This window comes from Cicer arietinum, chromosome 7 (genome assembly GCF_000331145.2).
Source record: "Cicer arietinum cultivar CDC Frontier isolate Library 1 chromosome 7, Cicar.CDCFrontier_v2.0, whole genome shotgun sequence".
Lineage (NCBI taxonomy): Eukaryota > Viridiplantae > Streptophyta > Magnoliopsida > Fabales > Fabaceae > Cicer > Cicer arietinum.
Window position 1 is genome coordinate 46339687 of NC_021166.2, and position 21163 is coordinate 46360849.

The window sequence follows — 21163 nt, forward strand, 5'->3', positions numbered from 1 at the left end:
TTTGGAAGCGACGTTGCGAGCGGAGATTTTACCGGATTTACTCGCGGTACCGTAATCGCACGTTAAAGCTAACGTGAAGGTAAGGTCTCCTTCCAAACTTCTAGTTTGCATTTAGGGACTTATCTGTGGTTGTGTGGAAAAGAATTTTGTTATTGTTAAAGTGTTGATTTGGGGAAAATGAATTTAAGGCTTTATGGGTAAAATCTTAGAGTTAGGTTTTGGTGATATTGATGAATGTTTCGCGGAAAATGAATTTAACCCATTGGTGTATGAATTTGAGTAAATGAAGTTTGACGTGTTCATAATTCATGCTTATGAAATTTGATTTGTGTATGGTTGGATTTTGTGGAGAAATGAATTGTTGCGTTTTGGTGTGAATCCTGGATTGAATTTGATAATATGTTTGAGTTTGTTTTGTGTGGAATTTGGAAACCATTAGAGTTAAATAAGTATTAAGAATGGGGAATCTCTTAATGTCTTGTTTACTTAATGTTTGTTTTGAAAATCGTTTAAGTTAAATGAGTATTAAGAATGGGGAATCTCTTAATGTCTTGTTTACTTAATGTTTGTTTTGAAAATCGTTTAAGTTAAATGAGTATTAAAAATGGGGAATCTTTTAATATCTGCATTTGCTTAACGATTGTCGTGGATGGAGTCAGTATATGCTCGTGCATTTTTCATTCTTTTTGTAAATCGTGCAGACCCGTGATAGATGGCACCTTGATAAATAGTATTTTGGCTTGTGATAGGCGGTACATTTATGATTTACGTTTTTGTAAACCGTGCAGACCCGTGATAGGTGGCACCTCGGTAAACAGTATGGGCCCGTAATAGGCAGTACGTTTATGGTTTACGCTTTTTTGTAAATTATGCAGACCCGTGATAGGTGGCACCTTGGTAAATAGTACTTTGGCCTGTGATAGGCGGTACATTTACAACTTACGTTCTTTTTAGTAAACCGTGCAGACCCGTGATAGGTGGCACCTCGGTAAACAGTACGGGCCCGTGATAGGCATTACGTTTATGGTTTACGCTTTTTAGTAAATCGTGCAGACCCGTGATAGGTGTCACCTCGGTAATTGGTACTTTGGCATGCGATAGGCGGTACAATTATGATTTACGGCCCTTCGAGGAGGGTTTTGGTTTGGAATTCCGAGTCCATCCATTTTGGCATGTACACATTGCATTAGGATGCTTGACACACGAGTCGTGTTTGATTCAATTGAATGATTGAGTGTTTGAACTTGAGATGTCATTGTGATTGTGATTGTGATGATTGTACTAAGTGTTTATGTTTTGGAACAAATTGTGTGTAAGTGAAATTGATTGTAAATCTGTTTCGAAACTCAAGTTGTCGTGGTGATTGTGTGGAAATTGCTAAGTGTTATGTTTTGGAGTTGTGTGTGAATGTGATTGAGTTAGTTTATGTAGTTTTAAGAAAAACCTGCAGGGAAATCGATTCTGTTAAAAACTATTCCTCAAAATCGATTTGGCAATCGATTGGATTCATTACAGGAGCTCAGCCATTTCGACAAAATCGTTTTGGAAATCGATTGGCTTTAATACAGGGGCTCAGCCATTCATTCAATCGATTTCCCAATCGATTGAATTAAGCCCAGAGTACAGTTTTCAAGAAAGACCCTCAGGAAATCGTTTTCCCAATCGATTGGCTTTAACACAGGGGCTCAGTTATTCATTCAATCGATTTCCCAATCGATTGATTTAAGCCCAGAGTTCAGTTTTCACTAAAACCCTTCATCCAAATCGATTTCCCAATCGATTGGTTTGTGGAAATTCTTATTTTGAGTTAGATGATCAATTGCTCAATTGGTTCATCAATGGGTTGGCCAATTGTTTATTACTTGATTGATTTAAGACTTATTTTGACTTCATTTTCATTTGGCAAGTATTATATGAACTTTTAGCATATGGAAAATCCTTTATGGTGCATGCTTAGTGGAAAGGTTATTTTGTGCATTCAAAAACTTAAACGTTATGTGTTAACTGTTAATTTCGGTTGGTGACCCTTTACAACTATTGTGGAAATCTGGGCTTTGCCCTCAGATGAGAGTCAGGACAATCCTACCGGTTCGTACCCTGTGGATGGGAATGTAGACGGGAACGTCTGACTGGAGCTATGTTAGGAGGATCTTACGGGGCGCGTGGAGATCACTCAGGGTGTATAGTTTTTTGGTAGAATGATCAGATTAGGTTGATGTATAGGGACTAGACGTCTTTCTTTTTGGGCTGTGTTATTTTAATTTGGAAGACTGTACCTATACTAATATTGTCTGTTGACATTTTATTATGATGGGGTCCATGTTCCACTTTTTGAAGTGTAAATACTTTGGATTCGTATTTCAAAAACTATTCCGCTGCTTATAAATTCTGTTGACTTATTTGTCGTTGTGTTACGACTTCAATATTTATCCAAAAGTATTTTCTTCTTTATTTCTTTGTTTTTATGAATTTGTTTTGAAAAAAAAAAATACACTCGTGCTTTGAAAATCGGGGCGTTACAAGGCTCGTCGAACTTTTTCAGGTAAAATGGAACGTATACCTATTGGTAGCAAATGCTCCATTAGAATATGACAATCACGGGTCTTGATTCCTATTCATGTTCAAACGAGATAACTGATCAATGTGTATTGTAACATACGGTTGAACCTCATCATCATTGTGCAGAACATACAATTGTGCCTGCTCCCATTCTGTCCTTGATATAGTCAGTAGTCTCCTTCCAGTTATCCCTTCTCCTGATAGTCTTCCCGAATGACGAGACATGGGAAGCCCTATGGATTCAACATTGGACAGATATTCAGTACAAAATTCAGCAGCCTCTTCAACAATGTATCGTTCAGCAATACAACCTTCTGGTCGACTTCTACTTTTTACGTACCCTTTTAATATTTTCATATATCGTTCTATCGGATACATCCATCTCATATAAGCTGGCCCACAAAGTTGTGTCTCCTTAACCAGATGAACAGTAAGGTGAACCATTATATCAAAAAACGATGGTGGGAAATACATTTCAAGCTCACACAAAGTAACAACAATTTCCCTCTGCAATGTCGGTAATTTCTGAGGGTCGATCACTTTACTACAAATTTCCCTGAAGAAGAAACATAATCTAGTTAAGGCTAGTCGAACTTTTTCAGGTAAAATGGAACGTATACCTATTGGTAGCAAATGCTCCATTATAATATGACAATCATGGGTCTTCAAACCTTTTAACTTGAGGTCTTTCATACAAACCAAATTTTTAATGTTCGAAGAGTATCCTTCTGGAACTTTAACTTCGTGTAGAAATTTACATAAAACAATTTTTTCCTTTCTAGATAGAGTATGAGCGGCTGGAGGTAGATATGTGCGATTTCCTTTCTTTACTGGAGCCAGTTCATTTCTTATTCCCATATCGACCAAGTCCAATCTTGCGTTGACGCCATCTTTAGACTTTCCTGGAACATTGAGTAACGTACCAATAACACTTTCAAATACATTTTTTTCAATATGCATCACATCGAGGAAATGTCTTACATACAATGACTTCCAATATGGCAATTCAAAGAAAATTGACTTTTTCTTCCACCTAGTTTTGACCTGCTCTCCCGTAAAAGGTTTGCCAAATTTATTGGTTAAACCTTGTACTTTTTCAAGTATTTGATATCCAGTCGGTGCTAAAGGAGCTTTACCTTCCTCTGATTTTCCATTGAATCCATTTCTCCACCCACGAATCTACGATGGAGAAATACATTCAATGGTAAAAATCTACGATGTCCAAGAAATACATTCTTCTTACAATGTTTCAACTGCATCTAATTTGTACTCTTTTCACATATAGGACATGCACACTGACCTTTAATGCTATATCCTATATGCTGGAAAATCATTAATTGTGCCGAACAACATAGCCCTCAAATTGAAACATTCTTTCCTATACCCATCATAAACTTCCACACCTGTCTCCCACATAATTTTTAAATCTTCAATTAAAGGAGTCAAATATACTTCGATGTCATTCCTCGGTTGTTTGGTCCAGAAATTAATAGAGACAACATCATAAACTTACGCTTCATACATAACCATGGAGGTAGGTTATAAATCAACAAAATCACAGGCCATGTGCTGTGTGAAATGCTTTGAAGACCATGTGGATTCATTCCATCAGTAGAAAGTGCAAGTCTTAGATTTCTTGACTCTATCCCGAATTCAGGATACTCGTGATCAATTTTTGCCCATTGTGGGGAATTTGCAGGGTGTCGAAACTTTTCATCTCTAATTCTTTCATCTGCATGCCATGTCAAGTGTTTTGAATCTTCTTCACTGCGATACATGCGCCTAAATCTTGGTATTATAGGAAAATACCACACGACTTTTGCAAGAGTAGATTTTTTCTTCTTATATTGAGAGACATTGCATTTCGGACACGCTTTTAGTAATTCATATTCGTTTCGAAATAAAATGCAATCTTTAGGACACGCATGAATCCTTTCGTAACTCATGTCAATAGAGCACAAAATCCGTTTAGCCTCGTAGGTTCGACTGAGAAGTTCGTTATCATCTCTGGTTACATATCTTTTAAGAGTGTTAATAATTCTATGAAGCTTTTATAAGACCATCCATTACTCGCTTTTAAGTTGTACAACTTTAATATCGCCGACAATCTTGTGAATTTAGTACAACCATTATATAATGGTTTCTCTGCATTACTCAACAAACTCTCAAACATTTTAGGACAATCCCGAAGATCTTCTTCAACTGCTTTTGCAATCTCATCAACTCGGTCCGGCTCATATGTATCTGTATCGAAGTCAGTTGAAGCATATGTCGAACTATTCTCAAAATTAATGTTTCCTTTTTTTTTCTCACCATGTCTTATCCAACATGTGTAGCTTTGATCAATTCCATTACATACTAGATGTCCTTCTAATTCATCTTCTCTAACACGTTTTCCAAAACAACATTTTAAACAAGGACAAACTACTCTATTTGGATCTTTTGCATTCTTCACTGCAAACTCAACAAACGAACCATTCTCAAAATTAATGTTTCCTTTTTTTCTCTCACCATGTCTTATCCAACATGTATAGCTTTGATCAATTCCATTCCATACTAAATGTCCTTCCAAATCATCTTCTCTAACGCGTTTTCCAAAACAACATTTTAAACAAGGACAAACGACTATATTTGGATCTTTTGCATTCTTCACTGCAAACTCAACAAACTCCTTCACTCCATTTTCATACTTTTTTTACAATCGATTGACAGACATCCATTTCCGGTTCATATTATATGACCTATATAAATGCAGTTACAAAAATAATAAGCTACTGAAAACATTATACATATTATATGAACTATATAAATGCAATTACACATATCTAATATTGGAAAATGAAAACCAAGGTCCATTATTATGTAACAATTTCAAAACAGAAAAGATTTCAAAACAGAACAGATCAGTAGATGGGCTCGTTAGTAGATCAATAGACAAGTAAATGGAAACCAATGTCCATTATTATGTAACAATTTCAAAACAGAACATATCAGATCAAGAAAATTCAAAAAGAATTTAAAAGATTTATTATGTAACAATTTATTAGTTTTCGTGACAACAACAAATTAATAAATACAGTACCTGAGACAACGTATCCAATTTTTTTTAAAGGAGGAGCAGTAGATGGCCGCACAGTACGTAGAGGAGATGAGGGTTCCCAGAGTAGAGGTGATGAGGGTTCGTAAATTTATTTTAAATTTGTTTTTATTTATTTAAAGTAAATGATTTTTATTTAAAGTGAATGATTTTACAGTGCTTGTAGAATAAGCGCTCTAATAGGTCCTTCAATTATGTGAACTTTTACAGCGCTTGTAAAAAAAGCGTTGTAATAAGTCATTTAATTATTTGAAAGCGCAAGTCTTTTACAACGTTTTTCAAAAAAGCGCTGTAAAACATTATGTGAGGGCGCTTCATTTTACAACACTTGTGTAAAAAAGTGTTGTTATATGCTCCGTTATTTTTAAAATATATTTACGACAACGCTTGTATTTAATAAGCGCTCTAAAATGTCATTTTTGGTGTAGTGTCAAACACTTCTTGGACTTGTTACATATTTATCAATGTTAAGCAGAATTCTACCTCTCGTTGTCAGGATATGAGCGTCATGCTGTAAATCTTCATTGGTGTTTGATATTTGCCAAGGTAGAGATTATTGAGTATGCCTCAAAGGCAGTACTCAATAATCTCTACTAGGGGTGATAACTCCTCATTGGATGGTTCAGGAGTATTGTTGAAATCTGAATCTTATTATTATTATTTAAATACAACTTTTACTCTATAAATCCTAATTCATTTATCTAATAAAAATGAACTACAACTGCTTTATTGTCAGAGACGTATGCATCATTGATCGAACTTAGTTGTCTAACGTATTGCATTTCTCTCTATTCTTTTAAGACAACGTTGTTGTTCTACCATACTCAAATCTTTATTTTATGGCAACACAATTAATTTGTTATATTAATAGCAAAATGGAATTAATAATATAACAAATTTATAAATAAGCAAAATTGAAAGATTTAATTTGAAAAATAGAAAACCACCGAAAACTTTATCATATGGCATGCTGTTGAAATGGTGAACTGCATTGCCATATAATTCATGTGATTAGAAAGAAAAAAAAGAAATTGAAATCAGATGTTTTCATGGAAAAGAAAAGTAAAACCCGATAACTAAAGACTTTTGCACAAACTACCATATCCCAGTATATCAAACATTACCACTTGATGGAATTCATTTACTAATTCATCAATTAAAACAAATAAAACAATACTTTAATGTAGAGACCAAATAAGTATATGAACATCAAGGATATACATCAATCTAATTAATTTTAAAATCAACAATATTTTTAACCTATTAAAGATATTAAAATTACATAGATTTATGATTTGATAGACTTTTCGATGACAAACATGAATAGTCTCTAGCGTTGATATGGAAAGAGAGAAGGATGACCAGCATCCATTGGAGAAAATGATATAAATGTGGTGTTTCCTATATATTGGGACCATAGTCTAAATATAGGGCGATCGCCAATTAGGGATTCTATTATTTTCAAATGGGTCATCAGTGACATCAACTCATATTTGATAAATAGCTAATATATTTAAATAAATAAATATAAAAATAGAAATCTAATAAGTCTTATTACTTAATTTAATTATTAATGAATTAAGGCACCTAATTGATAAATAGCTAATATATTTAAATAAAGATAAGTGTCCACAAAATAATATTAAAATATAATAACTAAATAAAATATTTCAACATAACTTTATTAAAGAAACTGATATAAATAATACAAAATTACTATCATGAGAAAGTCACACAATAACATCAAAATTTTTTTTCAGACATATAATTATTTCATTGGATCAATTATGATTTTTTATTTAGGATATATGGCAAACCATGTTTGGATGAAAGTTAGAACCAATGCCAGAGATGCAGCTAAAAAGGCAATCATAGCCCATGGCGTATTGAAATGAGTGTTGTAAGCTTGAGCCAACCATGTCTTCCATTTATTTATGTAATGTTTTTCAATTTGACGCTTGATGAGAATATATTTCTTACTATAGGCCACTGCATTTGTGTACGAAGTGTTGCAATACATTTTTGTTGGCAAATCGTCCCCTAATTCATTGAAGAGCTTTGCCAAATCTTCATCACTTCCAAGCAAGTTTTGAAATACACCAGCTGACCTAAGCTCTTTTACATCCTCAGCATTGTCAACCAATGAATCCATGAAAGTGAAAAATGAACAACATTCATAGTTGTAACGAACATCTGGACACATCTCATATGCTATTAGGTTTCGAAAAAAATAAGGTGTGACATCGTTGAAACAAAAAACAGGGAGTCTTAGTTCTCCACTAAACCAATTAGACTTGAACGAAATGTTACTCCATCTCCATTCATCTGTCTTATTTGCTATCACTTGAATTCCTACTGTTTTTAGATCTCGTATGCTCTTATAAGTATTCCAATTTGAATCAACTTCTTGTTCATCACCAACTTCTTGGTTTAGGAGTGCATTTATCCTCATTGAATTGTGTTCATTTCCTTTTGATTGTGTTTCCATTTGATTGTTTTCCTCAAAGTTGAAATTGTTTAAGAAAGGAAATAGGTATATCGAGCGAGAAGAATCAAGTATATGAGTGGGTTTAGAATTTTCCATTGGAACCACTACCATTTGAATACGTTTGCATTCTCCCAAACAATGATAATTTTCAAATAAAAATCCCAAGTGGTTCCTCCAATCTTTGCATAGAATTTCAAGCATTTCAGTTGGAAGTTGATTCTCCAACAATTTAATATCTCTCCACATATACATCAGTTGGTCAAACTTAAGGTTAAGTTGTTCTGGACATTGGTCATTGACATTTTCCATAAAATATAGCAAAGCACATCCATCCACAAATAACATCCAAGTTAGATAATTGTCATTGTAGCCTTCAATCACATCGTCAGTGAACATATTCTTCAATTTTTCAATATTATCTTCAATCTTTTTATGCAAAAGTCGACATGCTTCATTAGCATCTTGATCAATTATTTTTCCATATTCCGCAACAAAAATTGATGTCCATAGAAGCTTATACTGCTCTCCAACTTTGAGATTTTCATTGCCATGATGGATGGGACCAAATGATATAATCTTTGGTGAACAATACTTATAAAATCTTTCATTTTGCCGCAAAAATTTAGGAACCCTTTGAATCTTTGGAATTTTAATTTGATTATTTTGATCAAACCTTTGGTGTGCCTCTTTCAATTGGGCAAATCTTTTATGCAGAAGGCTATCAAGATTCTCTGCCATGGTCCCGTGGTTGATTAGTCCAATTGGTAATTGCAATTCTAGCTAACTCAAGTTGACAATTTTCTATTGTTTTCTTTGGTTTCCACCTTGCTAGTGCTACAAAACAATTGTTACTTTGAAATTCAAGTGTTCGTTCTTACCTGCAACCAAATTTAAATAATTCAATATATATGTATATGAAAACAATATTGATTCAGAACGCTAATGATATACTTTAAATTTGGCCTTGAGAATACAATAATGTTAAATTTGTTATAGGAGAGTTTTAAAGTCTATTATAGTATTATCTTATTTAAGGAATAATACTCAGTTCACAACAGACAAAAAAAAACGATAAAACATTACATTAACGTTAAAAAAAATGTTAAGAACATAATGTATAGCATATTTATATTAAAAAAGCTTAATTGCAGTTTTGGTCTCCTATTTTAGCTGAATCGCAAAAAGTAGTCTATCTATTTTGTTTCTCCTCAGTTTTGGTCCCTCAAACACAATTTTGGTCTAAAACTTGATGAAGTTTCATTTTTTTTTGGTTTATTTAAATCACACCATGCCTCAATATCTCATGGTGCAACAATTGTACCTGAAATCTACGATCATAAATGATGTGATGCGGCTTACAAAAATGAAACTTCATCAAGTTTTGGACCAAAATTCTGTTTGGGAAACTAAAACTGGAGAGAAACAAGATAGGAGACTATTTGTGCGATTCAGCTAAAATAGGGGGACCAAAATTGCAATTGAGCCTATTAAAAATAAAAAGTTACTTTTTTTACTAAAAAAAGTTACTAGGGTGGAGGCAACCACGTGAAGTTAAATGAGGGCATATTCATTTATTAGAGATCATCTTGTGGCCACGTACATTATTAGAAGAAAATTGCTTACATATTATGTGTTTATTCACCTGCCCTTAAATATATTGTTGAAAATTAAGATTTAGTAGTATATTTTATTCTATTTTATACTACCAGAATTAAAATCTGATAAAATTCTCAATAAATAAATAAACACAAAATGTTGGATGAGCAATCACCTTGTTAGAAGTCATTGTCAATATGGTGCCCCTAAAGTTAAGTCTCTTTAATTCAATAGAATGAAAAGGAGGAGAATTTTTTTAGTATTTTGTTTGAGAGTTTAGAGGGGAGAGGAGGGTTTTGGGGAGGGGAATAGAGAAACAAAAATCCGATACTTTTAATATATTCAAAAATTATAATTATCACTACACCAAAATCAAATATATGAAATTAATTAAAAATATTATATATATATATATATATATATATAAAATCTATTTTATGGTGGCTCCCTCAATAAAACTTGTTAAAATCTGCCACTGAAGAGACATGTTCATTCTTTTGGTCGAACTGAAAAATGTCTTTGACTACCGTGTTTCAACAAAATTTCTAGAAATTTGAGTAAGTGTACTCTATTCCATTATTTGTCTACAAACACTTGATCTTTCTGTCAATCTGATTTTCTATCTCTATTTTCCAAACCTTGAACTTGACAAAAACTTTATATTTATGTTTGACAAAATACACCTGAACTTTGAGACGGGATGCATTAGATGAATAGTATTTTTTATCAAAGGAAAACAAAGAGATTAAACTATGAGGAATTGGATCCCCAGAGGGTCTGCTAAACAAATACTTGATAAAGATGAGGGACAAATAGAAAATTCTCTCCATTCCTTGTCAAATAAAACACCCAATTTAGCAAGCCAATTAACACAAACCTTACTTTCATGTAAGGTGTGAGTGAGAACTATCTGACAATCCTTGGAGATCAGAAAAAGAATATACTTCACAAAAGGAGCATAAGGATGAGTAGGCAACACACCCTCCTAAATAAACTGCCTTTTGAGAATTATATTCATAAATCATGTTTCTAAACCCATGATTCCATGCGATATCCAAACCATGCGACATGGCTTGAAAGTCGACATTAATAATAGAAGTGAACCCACAACTACCAGCAAAACTTGTAATCCGTCCTCTATATGAATTTCTGAGAAGCCCACCAAACCTGGAATGCCTCGGGCTACCAATTGAGCTACCATCAGCACTGACTTTAATCATATTTTCTTAAAGAAGTTGCCAAGAAACAAGTCTAGGGATTGAAACCTTATTGAAACCACCAAACACCTTCATGGTGGAGTGAAAAACAATATTAATTTGGCTTAGAATATACTAGAGAGAATGATTGTTATCAATAAAAGATTTTTCATTGCGAGACTTCCAAATCCTCCAACAACAAATGAGAAAGTGGAATCCAAAATGGATGTGAGATAGAAAATCAAGTTTATTCCAAACTTACATGGCCTTGGGCTAATCCCAAAAAGCATGCAAAGTTGTTCCAATTGTTGAACCCCATCTATAGCAAGAAGCATCTGATGTTACATCAAAATGCGTATTAGGATCTAGATACTACAATATGCATGTGTATTAGGTACTACAGTTGAAAAAGATAACAACGAGTGAAGTGTATACAAGATCTACTTAAGTGTTTTATTGACAAGATTTCTATTAAATTGAAGATGCTCCAGTTAACCCTATGAATAGGTTTTAATAAGAAAATAGTTTTTGTTTATGCTCTTATCCACAAAGTAGACAGATAGATGAGCGAATTTCATGAGTTAAGTTGTTAGATTTCTAACTAATTAGAGGATTGTTGGGTTCAATGTTTTGCAATAAAATATTTATGAGTATGTTTCGCATGGTCAAATCAGTTCCTTATAACGTATAAGTTTATATTATCTAAATAGAATTGTTTGGTAATAATTTTCTTATTTTATGAGATATTAATTACTTCTACTAAAACTTGAGCTTAATATATTTTTTATTTTATTTTTTTCTTATTATTGTAATAAAACTATTTAAGTATGTATCAAAACTATTTTTCATGTTTTTTTATATCAATAATTAGTTCAACCGAAAATTTTATCAAATATTTCAAATTCAATCTTCTATTTGCTATAAATACACCCACTATAAATGACTTTATTCACTATCCATTATTTTCTAACACAGCCTATCCATAGTATATGAAAGAAAATTTGATAGAGCTGAAATTACTTACTTAGCCCCTTTTTTTATAAAATTTTAAAATTTTGTTTTTAGTCTGTCTAAAAAAATTATATTTTTTATTTCTTATAATATTATAATGCTAGCAATTTTAGTCTGTGTGGAAACATCGATAAATATTTTTGAATAATTTTTTTTGCACTATATTTATAATACTATACAAAGTTTCTCCACACAAAAAGAGGACAAAATTTAATTCCAAGATCCATACTTTTATTTTAAGGACATGACATTAAAAAATTTCATATTTAATATCCATCTTAAGTTAAAAAATTATATATTTTTGTGGATGAACTCTTAATAATGTTTTAAACATGTCTGCATGAAATAATTTAAAAATTTAAAAGTTGAAGGATTTTTTATTTTAGCTAGGACTAAAATTGTTTGTATAATAATTTTACAGGGACTAAATTATGTGATTTTTTTAAAGGAATTAAAAATAAAATTTCAAAATATTATATGGACTAAACTTATTTAACCCTAAAATTTAATTACTTACAGAACAAAAATTTATCACTTATATATGAATATGAGAGCAATTATAATATATTAACTATAACCTTTTCACACTTCATTTTTATTTTTTTTAAGTTGTTCTTTTTATGAAATTGAGTTGCTAAAATGTTGTTGTTGTGTATAATTCTTACACAAAACAAGTATTTATCTCTAATCAATTAGTTAAATTTAGTATCTTTTTATATCTTCTAAATACAAATGAGAATATTCACACCTTAATTTTTTCAAGTTTTTCTGAAAATGAAATCGCTATAAAAGTTGAAGTGCATAATTCTTATATAAAAAAAGTTTTTATTTCTATTTAATTAGTTAAATTTAATATATTTTTATGTAATTTCTAAATAAAAATGAGATTAATTATATTAACATGCTAATCACAATTTAATAAAAAAAAAACCATGAACAAGACATATGTTTGTCAATAAAAAATTAATTAAAATAGTGTTTTTTAATATCATCAACATACAAATCAAAAGAATTATAAAACATTAAACATCAAATTTTCATGTTTTCATGTTTTTTTTCAAATGAGTAGATAAAGAAGCCGTCAGAATTCATAAACAAAATAAAACGATTGGCATTAATCAATTAGTTAAAATTAATATTTATTATATCTTCTAAATAAAATGAATATAATTGTAATATACTAATTATAACTTATTATAAAAACTGTACACGAGATAAAAAATTAGTTAAAATTAACGATAATAAATATAGAAACATATTTTACTAACATTAATTTTTTCACGCATCAAATTTTTCACACTATTTTTTTTTTCTTTTGGAAATGAGTAATTGAAGGGGCTCTTGGAGCGTACAATTTATACATGGGAAAAAATATTTGTCAATAAAAAATTAGTTAAAATAAGTGTTTTGTTAAATTAATATTATCAAAATTAAAATGAACACAATTATATTTATATATGGGACTAATTGCCACTTATATGAGATCGAACATTTATACAAAAGACAAGTTCTCATTAATAAAACTTTCAAAATAATTATTATACGCGAGATAAATTCTTGCTGAAGAGATTGAACTAACACATGGGACAAATTTTTATTCATAAAAATTTCAAAATAACTATATAAACGGGACAAGTTGTCATTTATAAGATTGAAATATCATAAACGAAATAAATTATCATTCATAAATTTTCAAAATCACTATGACACTATCATATACGAGACAAATTTTCATAAATAGAACTGAACATTTAATAAATTTTGTTTATGCAATTATGCTTATGCTTTATTTTAGTTTAAATATACAATAGAGAAAAGAAAAAATTATACACTCATATTTTACAAATCTTTATCTCTTATTGCTTTTAATTTTCTAAACATTTTCATAATTTATATAAATTGATGTATCTTTTAACATTATATAGAAAAATAATATTGATCTTGAATCCGTAAAAATGCACAAATATTTTATTAGTATTTTATTAGTATGAAGTATATACGGTGTAACCGAGTTGGAATCCTCTTATCTTTATTTTGAATTAATACACCATGGTATGCTCGTGAGGATATATATACGAGCATGTATACAACTTTGTTCATCATCGTTAACAAATTATCGTCTAGACAATTTGTTTTACCCATTATTCTTATATATTAGAAGGGAAAAGAAAAAACTCAACTTACCTAAAAATAAAGATAAATTTATAAACAGAGACATGTTCGCCTTAAAAGTGTTATCGTAGATTTACAAATCTAATACTTGTTTAGATTTGGTAGTAATTACAACAATAGATTTTGACTTGTAATTTATTTATTTTTAGTAAGACTTGTAATTTTTTAAACCATTTCCTTAAAGTTATTTAAAAGACATAAAAAAAAAAATTAAAAAAACTCACCAACATTAATTTATGGATTTTGTACGGAGAACTTGAAATCATGGAAACGATGTGCTGCTGGTTGATCCTACAATGATGGAAACACATTCAAATTAAATCTTATCATGCAAAGAAATAGGAACTATAGTTTGAAATCATATATATGTTCACTAGAAGAACAAATAAATAAATAAGCAATATCATCAGCTTTAGCACCTTTATCAACACATATTGATGTTATGAAAACCAAAGAGTGAAATCTTAGTAACAAAGGAAGGATAATATATTCAACAGAAACAGAGATTCCAAAAAGTGTTAAGAGAGTAAAATTGAAAAGGATAGCTTTAGTGCGGAAATGATAATAGCATTTGTGTGGTGCAAAAACAAAGAAACATTTATATCTAGGAAGATGAATATAATGCAAAGTTGGCAAGATGCATTATTGGATGAGATTGGGGAATTAATACTGCCAGTGGCACATGTGGTATATATGCTTTTCAAATCATTATAGACTGTTTATTAGACGAATCTCTTTTTTAGAACTTTAGTTGTATTATTGTTTTTACAAAAACTTTAGTTGTTTTAGCTTGTGATTTTTCTATGTATAATAAACTTTTAATTTAGTTCCTTAGAATCCAAATTTTCTTTCCAATAAAACAAAAAATTAGTTACTCTCTAAAAGATATAAAAGTAAACAAATTTTTTTTTAAGTTAAAAATTTATTTAAAAAAAGAAAAAGTTTAAAAATGTTATCAAATCATGCATGTTTTTTTAACTTTTTAGCAAAAATTATATAATATAAATTCCTTCAACATATATATTTTTTTAATTTAAATTATCACATTTGTAAAAGATTTTCACTGACAGTAAAATGATGTGCTTAGTTAAAAAAATTCTATCTTAAAAAAATACTCGCAAAATCTCCAAATCATAAGCAATCATAGAATGTAAATTATTGTCACTAACAATAACATTTGGATATGTCATACTATATACCACAACCTTTGGGTGTAAATTGACTTTTAAATGAGTAGAACTTGTTATAAAGTTGGGCCATGAATGCAACTTGATCAGTATCTTTATCAACAACTCTGAAGAATCTTGAAAAATAAAATAAAAATCTTGAAACTTGAGACATGACAATAGGCATTGTTCTTAAGGATTTATTCTCCTTACAACGCAAATCCATCATAATTCAATAGACCATTTCCAGTATGAACCGAGGTAAAATAAGTAGATTTTATGACACACACCAAGATAAGTACTGAGGTTCAGATATATAATAGGGCGAGTAGTTAACTAAAAGATGTGCGTGGAGTAATAAGTTAGTGGTTAGTGGAGTACACTTAGTCAAAACTACCACAGTTAAAATAAATTAATAATATTTTTAATAAAATATATTTTCATATTTCTCACTTAAAAATATAAATTATAGCGGTTTTGAATATTGTACTCCTTTGACACTGCATCACCCATAAAACCAACAATACACACATCTGAATATTGATGAAGCTTCCAAAGACGATATGTGTTAAGCTAAAATCGAAGATCTCATTAATTACATTTTTAGGACCCTGTGTAGCATGAACTTCATATTAATGAAGTGACTCTAGAATGATTTCTTAATCCCCAAAATCAAATAAATCCAAGTTAAAACTTTCTTCATAATTTTTATCAATTTTTTCTTAATTTGAGAGAGATTCTTTGATAACAATGTTACCACCTAGTTCAACATTAGATATACAATCAACAAAAAGGAATTGACAATATGATGAATATTATTAAGCAATCATATATAAAAAGTGAATTATAATTTCTATCTTAAAAAGAAAACTCCCAAAATCTCCAAATCATAAGTAATCATAGATCGTGAATTATCGTCAGTAACAATAACATTTGAATATGTCATACTTTGGACCACAATCTATGGGTGTAAACTGACTATTAAATGAGTAGAACTTGTTATAAAATTGGGCCATCACTGCAACTTGATCAGTATCTTCTCAGCAACTCTGAAGAATCTTGAAAAATAAAATAAAAATCTCGAAACCTAAGACATGACAATAGGCATTGTTCTTAAGAATTTATTCTCCTTACAACACAAATCCCTCATAATTCAACTGGCACTTTCCAGTATCAGTCGAGGTAAAATGAATAGCTTTTATGACACACGCTAAGATAAGTAGTCGGGTTCACATATATAATAGGGAGAGTAGTTAACTAAAAAGATGTATGTGGAGTAATAGGTTAGTGGAGTACACTTAGTCAAAACTACTACAGGTAAAATAAATTAATAATATTTTTTTAATAAAATATCTTTTCATATTTCTCACTTAAAATATAAAACATAATTTATTTAAAACTTTAGAAATATCTTCAAAATTTATAACAGAGTTTCGATGGTTTTGAACATTGGACTCCTTTGATACTGCATCACCTAAAGAACCAACAATACGCACATCTGGATATTGATGATCCTTTCAAAGACGATCTGTGTTAGCTGAATTAGTTAAGCTAAAATCGAAAAATCTCATGAATTACAATTTTAGGACCTTGTGTAGTATGAATCTCATACTTCTGAAGTGTCTCTAGAATGATTTCTAAATCTCAAAAATCAACTAAATCCGAGTTAGAAGTTTCTTCATAATTTTTATCAATTTTTTCTATTTGTAAAGATACTTAACTAAATTTCAATATTTATGTTGTCTGTTTTTATATTTGAATTTGAGAATGGTAAAAGATATATCTCATTAGTTGTTATTTTTGAATTTCAAAAAAAATTTTAAAAATAATTTATGCCACCGAAAATATTAACCATGAAGTCCTCAGGATAAAACAGTCCAGTTGCACCGTAGAAAACCACCACTTAGCCAAAGCAAGGTCAGACCGGGCGGATGGTGACGGCGTGCTCGAATGGTGGTCAATTTTACATGTGTTCTTCCTCCTTTACAAAATTCGAGTACTCCTTGGAGAAAACCTCAAGTTCTATATCTCCACCTTATAAACACTATTAGTGTGTGATATCTCTTCTATGTGGAACTTCCTTATTTTTTCAATTTACAACAAAACTAACTCTTATTAATTTTATTACTATTTTCAACAATCTTCCATTAATATCGTCCTCGTTTCTAACATTTCCGACAAGGTCATAGATACTTAAAATCTTGTGTTTGAACTACCCTTTTTACTATGATTCCTTACAATCCTCGTCTAATTTGTTTGTAAGGGATATTGTGTTTTCATCAAATGAAGCAAAGTTTTTCAAACTTGCCTCCATTTTATTAATCTGATAATTCATCATCTGGTTAAAAGAATCTTATCATGCAGAGAAATAGGAACTAGCTAGTTTGAAATCACATATATGCTCACTAGAAGAACAAATAAATAAATAAATAAATAAGCAATATATATATCAGCTTTAGTACCTTTATCAACAGATATACTCCAATGAAGAGTGAAATCTTAGTAACAAAGGAAGGATAATATATTCAACAAGAAACAGAGATTCCAAAAAGTGTTACTGCCAGTGCATCTGTACTTTATTAGTTTCTCCTTTTTTCTTGGGCATAGGCTCTCTTTTTCAGAACTTTAGTTGTTTCGTAAAAAAATAATATTACTAATAGTTTTTTTTGTGTTACAAAGAACTTTAGTTGTTTTAGCTTGTGGCTTTTATATGTATAATAAACTTTTTAATTTAGTCTTTTGGATTTATATTCTCTATCCAACAAATTAACAAATATTTGTCATTCAATGTAATATTATTTTCTCTAAATTAATCGTTTTATTGATCATTCAAACAATATAATTAAGAGAAAGCATAAAGAACCAAGAGGTTGACTGATTGAAAGATCATTAATATCTATGTTTCATCATATAAAAATCATAATCTCAATTATCCTATAGATCTACCTATTAATTGTAGTTGGTCATATATATATATATTCACACTAAGTTGTTACTTCTTTTTCTTGTCACATAGTTCATGAAGTTTTTACTCCTCAATTGTCATATGTTAAAGATCTAGTTTACTTAAAATTAGATTTAACTGTTTCAATTTTTGTCCATCTCAAGACACCTCAACTTATTCAGAAACAGGAAATTATTGTGTCAAAACTAAGGAACCTCTTTATCTAACACACATAGTTTCAAAGTTTCAATTTAACTCTAACAACATGTTCATCATTAGGCCTTGCTCAAAAATTAAACGCAATAAACTTCAAACACATAATTTAAGTAAAATAAGCCAGTAAAGATGTCATCATAAACACTACAATAGATCAAACATCAAAATATATTTTCTGCCCCACACTAGCAATAAGCATGGTCCTCAAGGCAAAATATTATAGTAGACTAAATGAATGAATAAATAAATAAGAGAAAGTAAAAGTGACTTCCCTAAAAGGAAAAGCCCGTAGTTGGATCTTTTATTTCCTAAAGACAAAAATAATCAACAAAAATAATAAATTCAAACTAGAATAAAATAAAAAATAAATACAATTTGCCTTATTTGAAGCGCTTATTTAATGTTTCGAGCGGTAGCTTGAGAATTAATCAAGCAGCTCTCCAAGGGCAAATTTCACCTTTAAAGCATTGCTCCTTCTTAACTTTCTAATTTCATTTTTTTTTTTAATGTGGTAAATGAGTTTAAGACGATAGTGAAATTCCAATTTCATATTCACCCACCATTATGCTAGGGTCCTGCAAAATAAGATATTTTTTCAAAGGGTCTTGCATCTTAGAGTCACTAAAATCCTTAGTAACAACCACATTATCAAAATATGAAGAAATAATATGAGGAATTTTCCCGGTTAATATAGTCTTTTCCAAGAGGAATTTAAAACTTTAAAAACATAACTTTATTAACCAACCTCCAATGGTTAATATAGTCTTTCCCAAGACAATTGGGGTTTCTTGCCTTTTGTTTATGACTATAACCATGTAGTTTTGTTGATTCTCCTCAAAATTGATCTCTTCCTTAAGGGTGTTTTCTTTTTCAATAGACATTTGTCTCTCATGTTCAAGTTCTTCATTCAACTCTTCATCAATCGTGATACTGATAATTTCAGCGTCATCTGGCTAGGGCAAAATTTGAGTGAATGATGCATATTGAGGCCTTTGAGATAATTGAGCAATGGTATTTTTCATCAAGGTTGTAAGTCTCTCATCAATATCTAGCTCATTTTCCTGCTTTTGACGTTGAGGTTGCATGCAAGATGGTATGTAAGCAATGTTGCACTTGGAGGAGTAGGGATCATATTGATCCCACCCAAGGCAGATCTCATAGTAATCCTAATGATTTCTTATTGGACAGTCTTGACTATCATGCCCGACTAATTCACAATATTGACAAGGAAGAGGAAGATGCCTTTTAAGATCTTCCAATTTAGCTTCCGATATATATTCGATCATTGTTTTTCCTCTTAGGCTTGATTTGTTCTTGGCTATCCAAGATATAATCTCTCATAGTTTTCCTCTTAGGTTTGATTTGTTCTTGGTTATCTAGGATATTACCTCCCATAGTCTTCCTCTTGGCCATGTTTTTTATTCTACAAAAACAAAAATCAACTGCAAACAGGCTCCGAGGAACGGGTGAGCATGCACAATAAACTAAAAAAACCAATAAAATTAATAACAATTAAATAAATAAATATTTATTTTTGCTTTCTAATAAACTAAGGTGCAAAAAAAAATGGAAATGATAATAATAACAAAGAAAAATGACATATTAAAAAAAATTAAATTAAATATATTATTAAAGTAACAACTATAATTTAAACAAATAGATTTATTTTTTGTTTTTGAATAAAATAATTAATAATAAAATAAATAAATAAAATATATAAAGTAGTAAAAATCTTTTTCGCTTAATATTGATAAATTAATTCCCGGCAACGACACCAAAAACTTGTTGCACAAAATTCCACAAGTGTATGGATTTGCCAAGTTGTAGTATATAAGATTATCGTATCCACAAAGATTAATTTAACAACCACCAAATTAATCAAGATTTTATATTATTTAGACTAATGAAAATTATTGTTAATTCATGATAACAAAAAAACATAATTATAGAATAAAAATTATTACGAGAGTATATAACAACACAACTTTAAATTAATGGAAAGTAAACTTAGAGTCATGGTTTCACTTGTAATATCAATACCTCAAATCCTAGTTTTATATGAATTTTTATTTATTTGCTCAATTATCAATCCCTCTTTAAAACCATTAATTATTTTCCCTAAATTAATTGTTTTATTGATCATTTAAAAAATATAATTAAGAGAAAACATAAAAAACCAAGAGGTTGAGTGATTGAAGGATTATTATTTATGTTTCATCATACAAGAATCATAATCTCAATTATCTTATAGATCTATCAAAGAATTGTAGTTGATCACTAGTCAGTTGATTGATTAAGACATGCAAAGGTCGGTCATTCTAAATATGTAAATAAAACAATAGAATAATTTAATTGAGATAAACAACAAAAATATAAGATAAAACTAGAATTTAAAACTAAGACATAGTAAAAAAGGTATCTTAATCACAAGATTCACCAAAGACCTTAGAAGACAACTAAGTTTCTCATTGACATATAGAAAATAAAATAAATAATAGAAGTGTTCATCAATTAAATGAAAAAGAAATAAAAGAAGGATGATTTTTTTGCTACAAAATTTGAAACATTTTACTCTAGCTCCAAGGGGTCATAAGTTTCCAAGTTGTTTATCCTTATTTTCTCCCTCATAAGTTTTCAAGTTGTTTATCCTTATTTTCTCTTTCTCTAATTTTTCTGCTACCGATTCTGTTTTTGTGTGTGTGGCTCATCTCTTCTATT

The 21163-nt window shown here is 30.1% G+C and overlaps 1 protein-coding gene across 3 annotated transcripts; it reads right to left on the minus strand.

The window, feature by feature from the left end:
- Nucleotides 1-7284: 7284 nt before the first annotated feature.
- LOC101495288 (UPF0481 protein At3g47200-like) lies at nucleotides 7285-14776 on the minus strand. 3 transcript variants are annotated; one of them, XM_027336383.2, is made up of 4 exons: nucleotides 14539-14776; nucleotides 14344-14410; nucleotides 11199-11271; nucleotides 7285-9022 (listed from the first exon to the last, which is right to left on the minus strand). In XM_027336383.2, exon 4 carries the CDS (start codon nucleotides 8880-8882, stop codon nucleotides 7452-7454), a length of 1431 nt encoding a protein of 476 aa, XP_027192184.1. In that variant the 5' UTR covers nucleotides 8883-9022; nucleotides 11199-11271; nucleotides 14344-14410; nucleotides 14539-14776; the 3' UTR covers nucleotides 7285-7451. The 3 variants fall into 3 exon arrangements, with proteins under 3 accessions (XP_027192184.1, XP_073220082.1, XP_004511113.1); XM_073363981.1 differs by lacking the exon at nucleotides 11199-11271 and having other exon boundaries at nucleotides 14348-14410; XM_004511056.4 differs by lacking the exon at nucleotides 11199-11271.
- Nucleotides 14777-21163: the final 6387 nt, after the last annotated feature.

What these genes read in the sequence shown, in the direction of transcription:
- LOC101495288 (XM_073363981.1), bottom strand. Translation starts at nt 8,882, where the DNA reads ATGGCAGAGAATCTTGATAGCCTTCTGCATAAAAGATTTGCCCAATTG.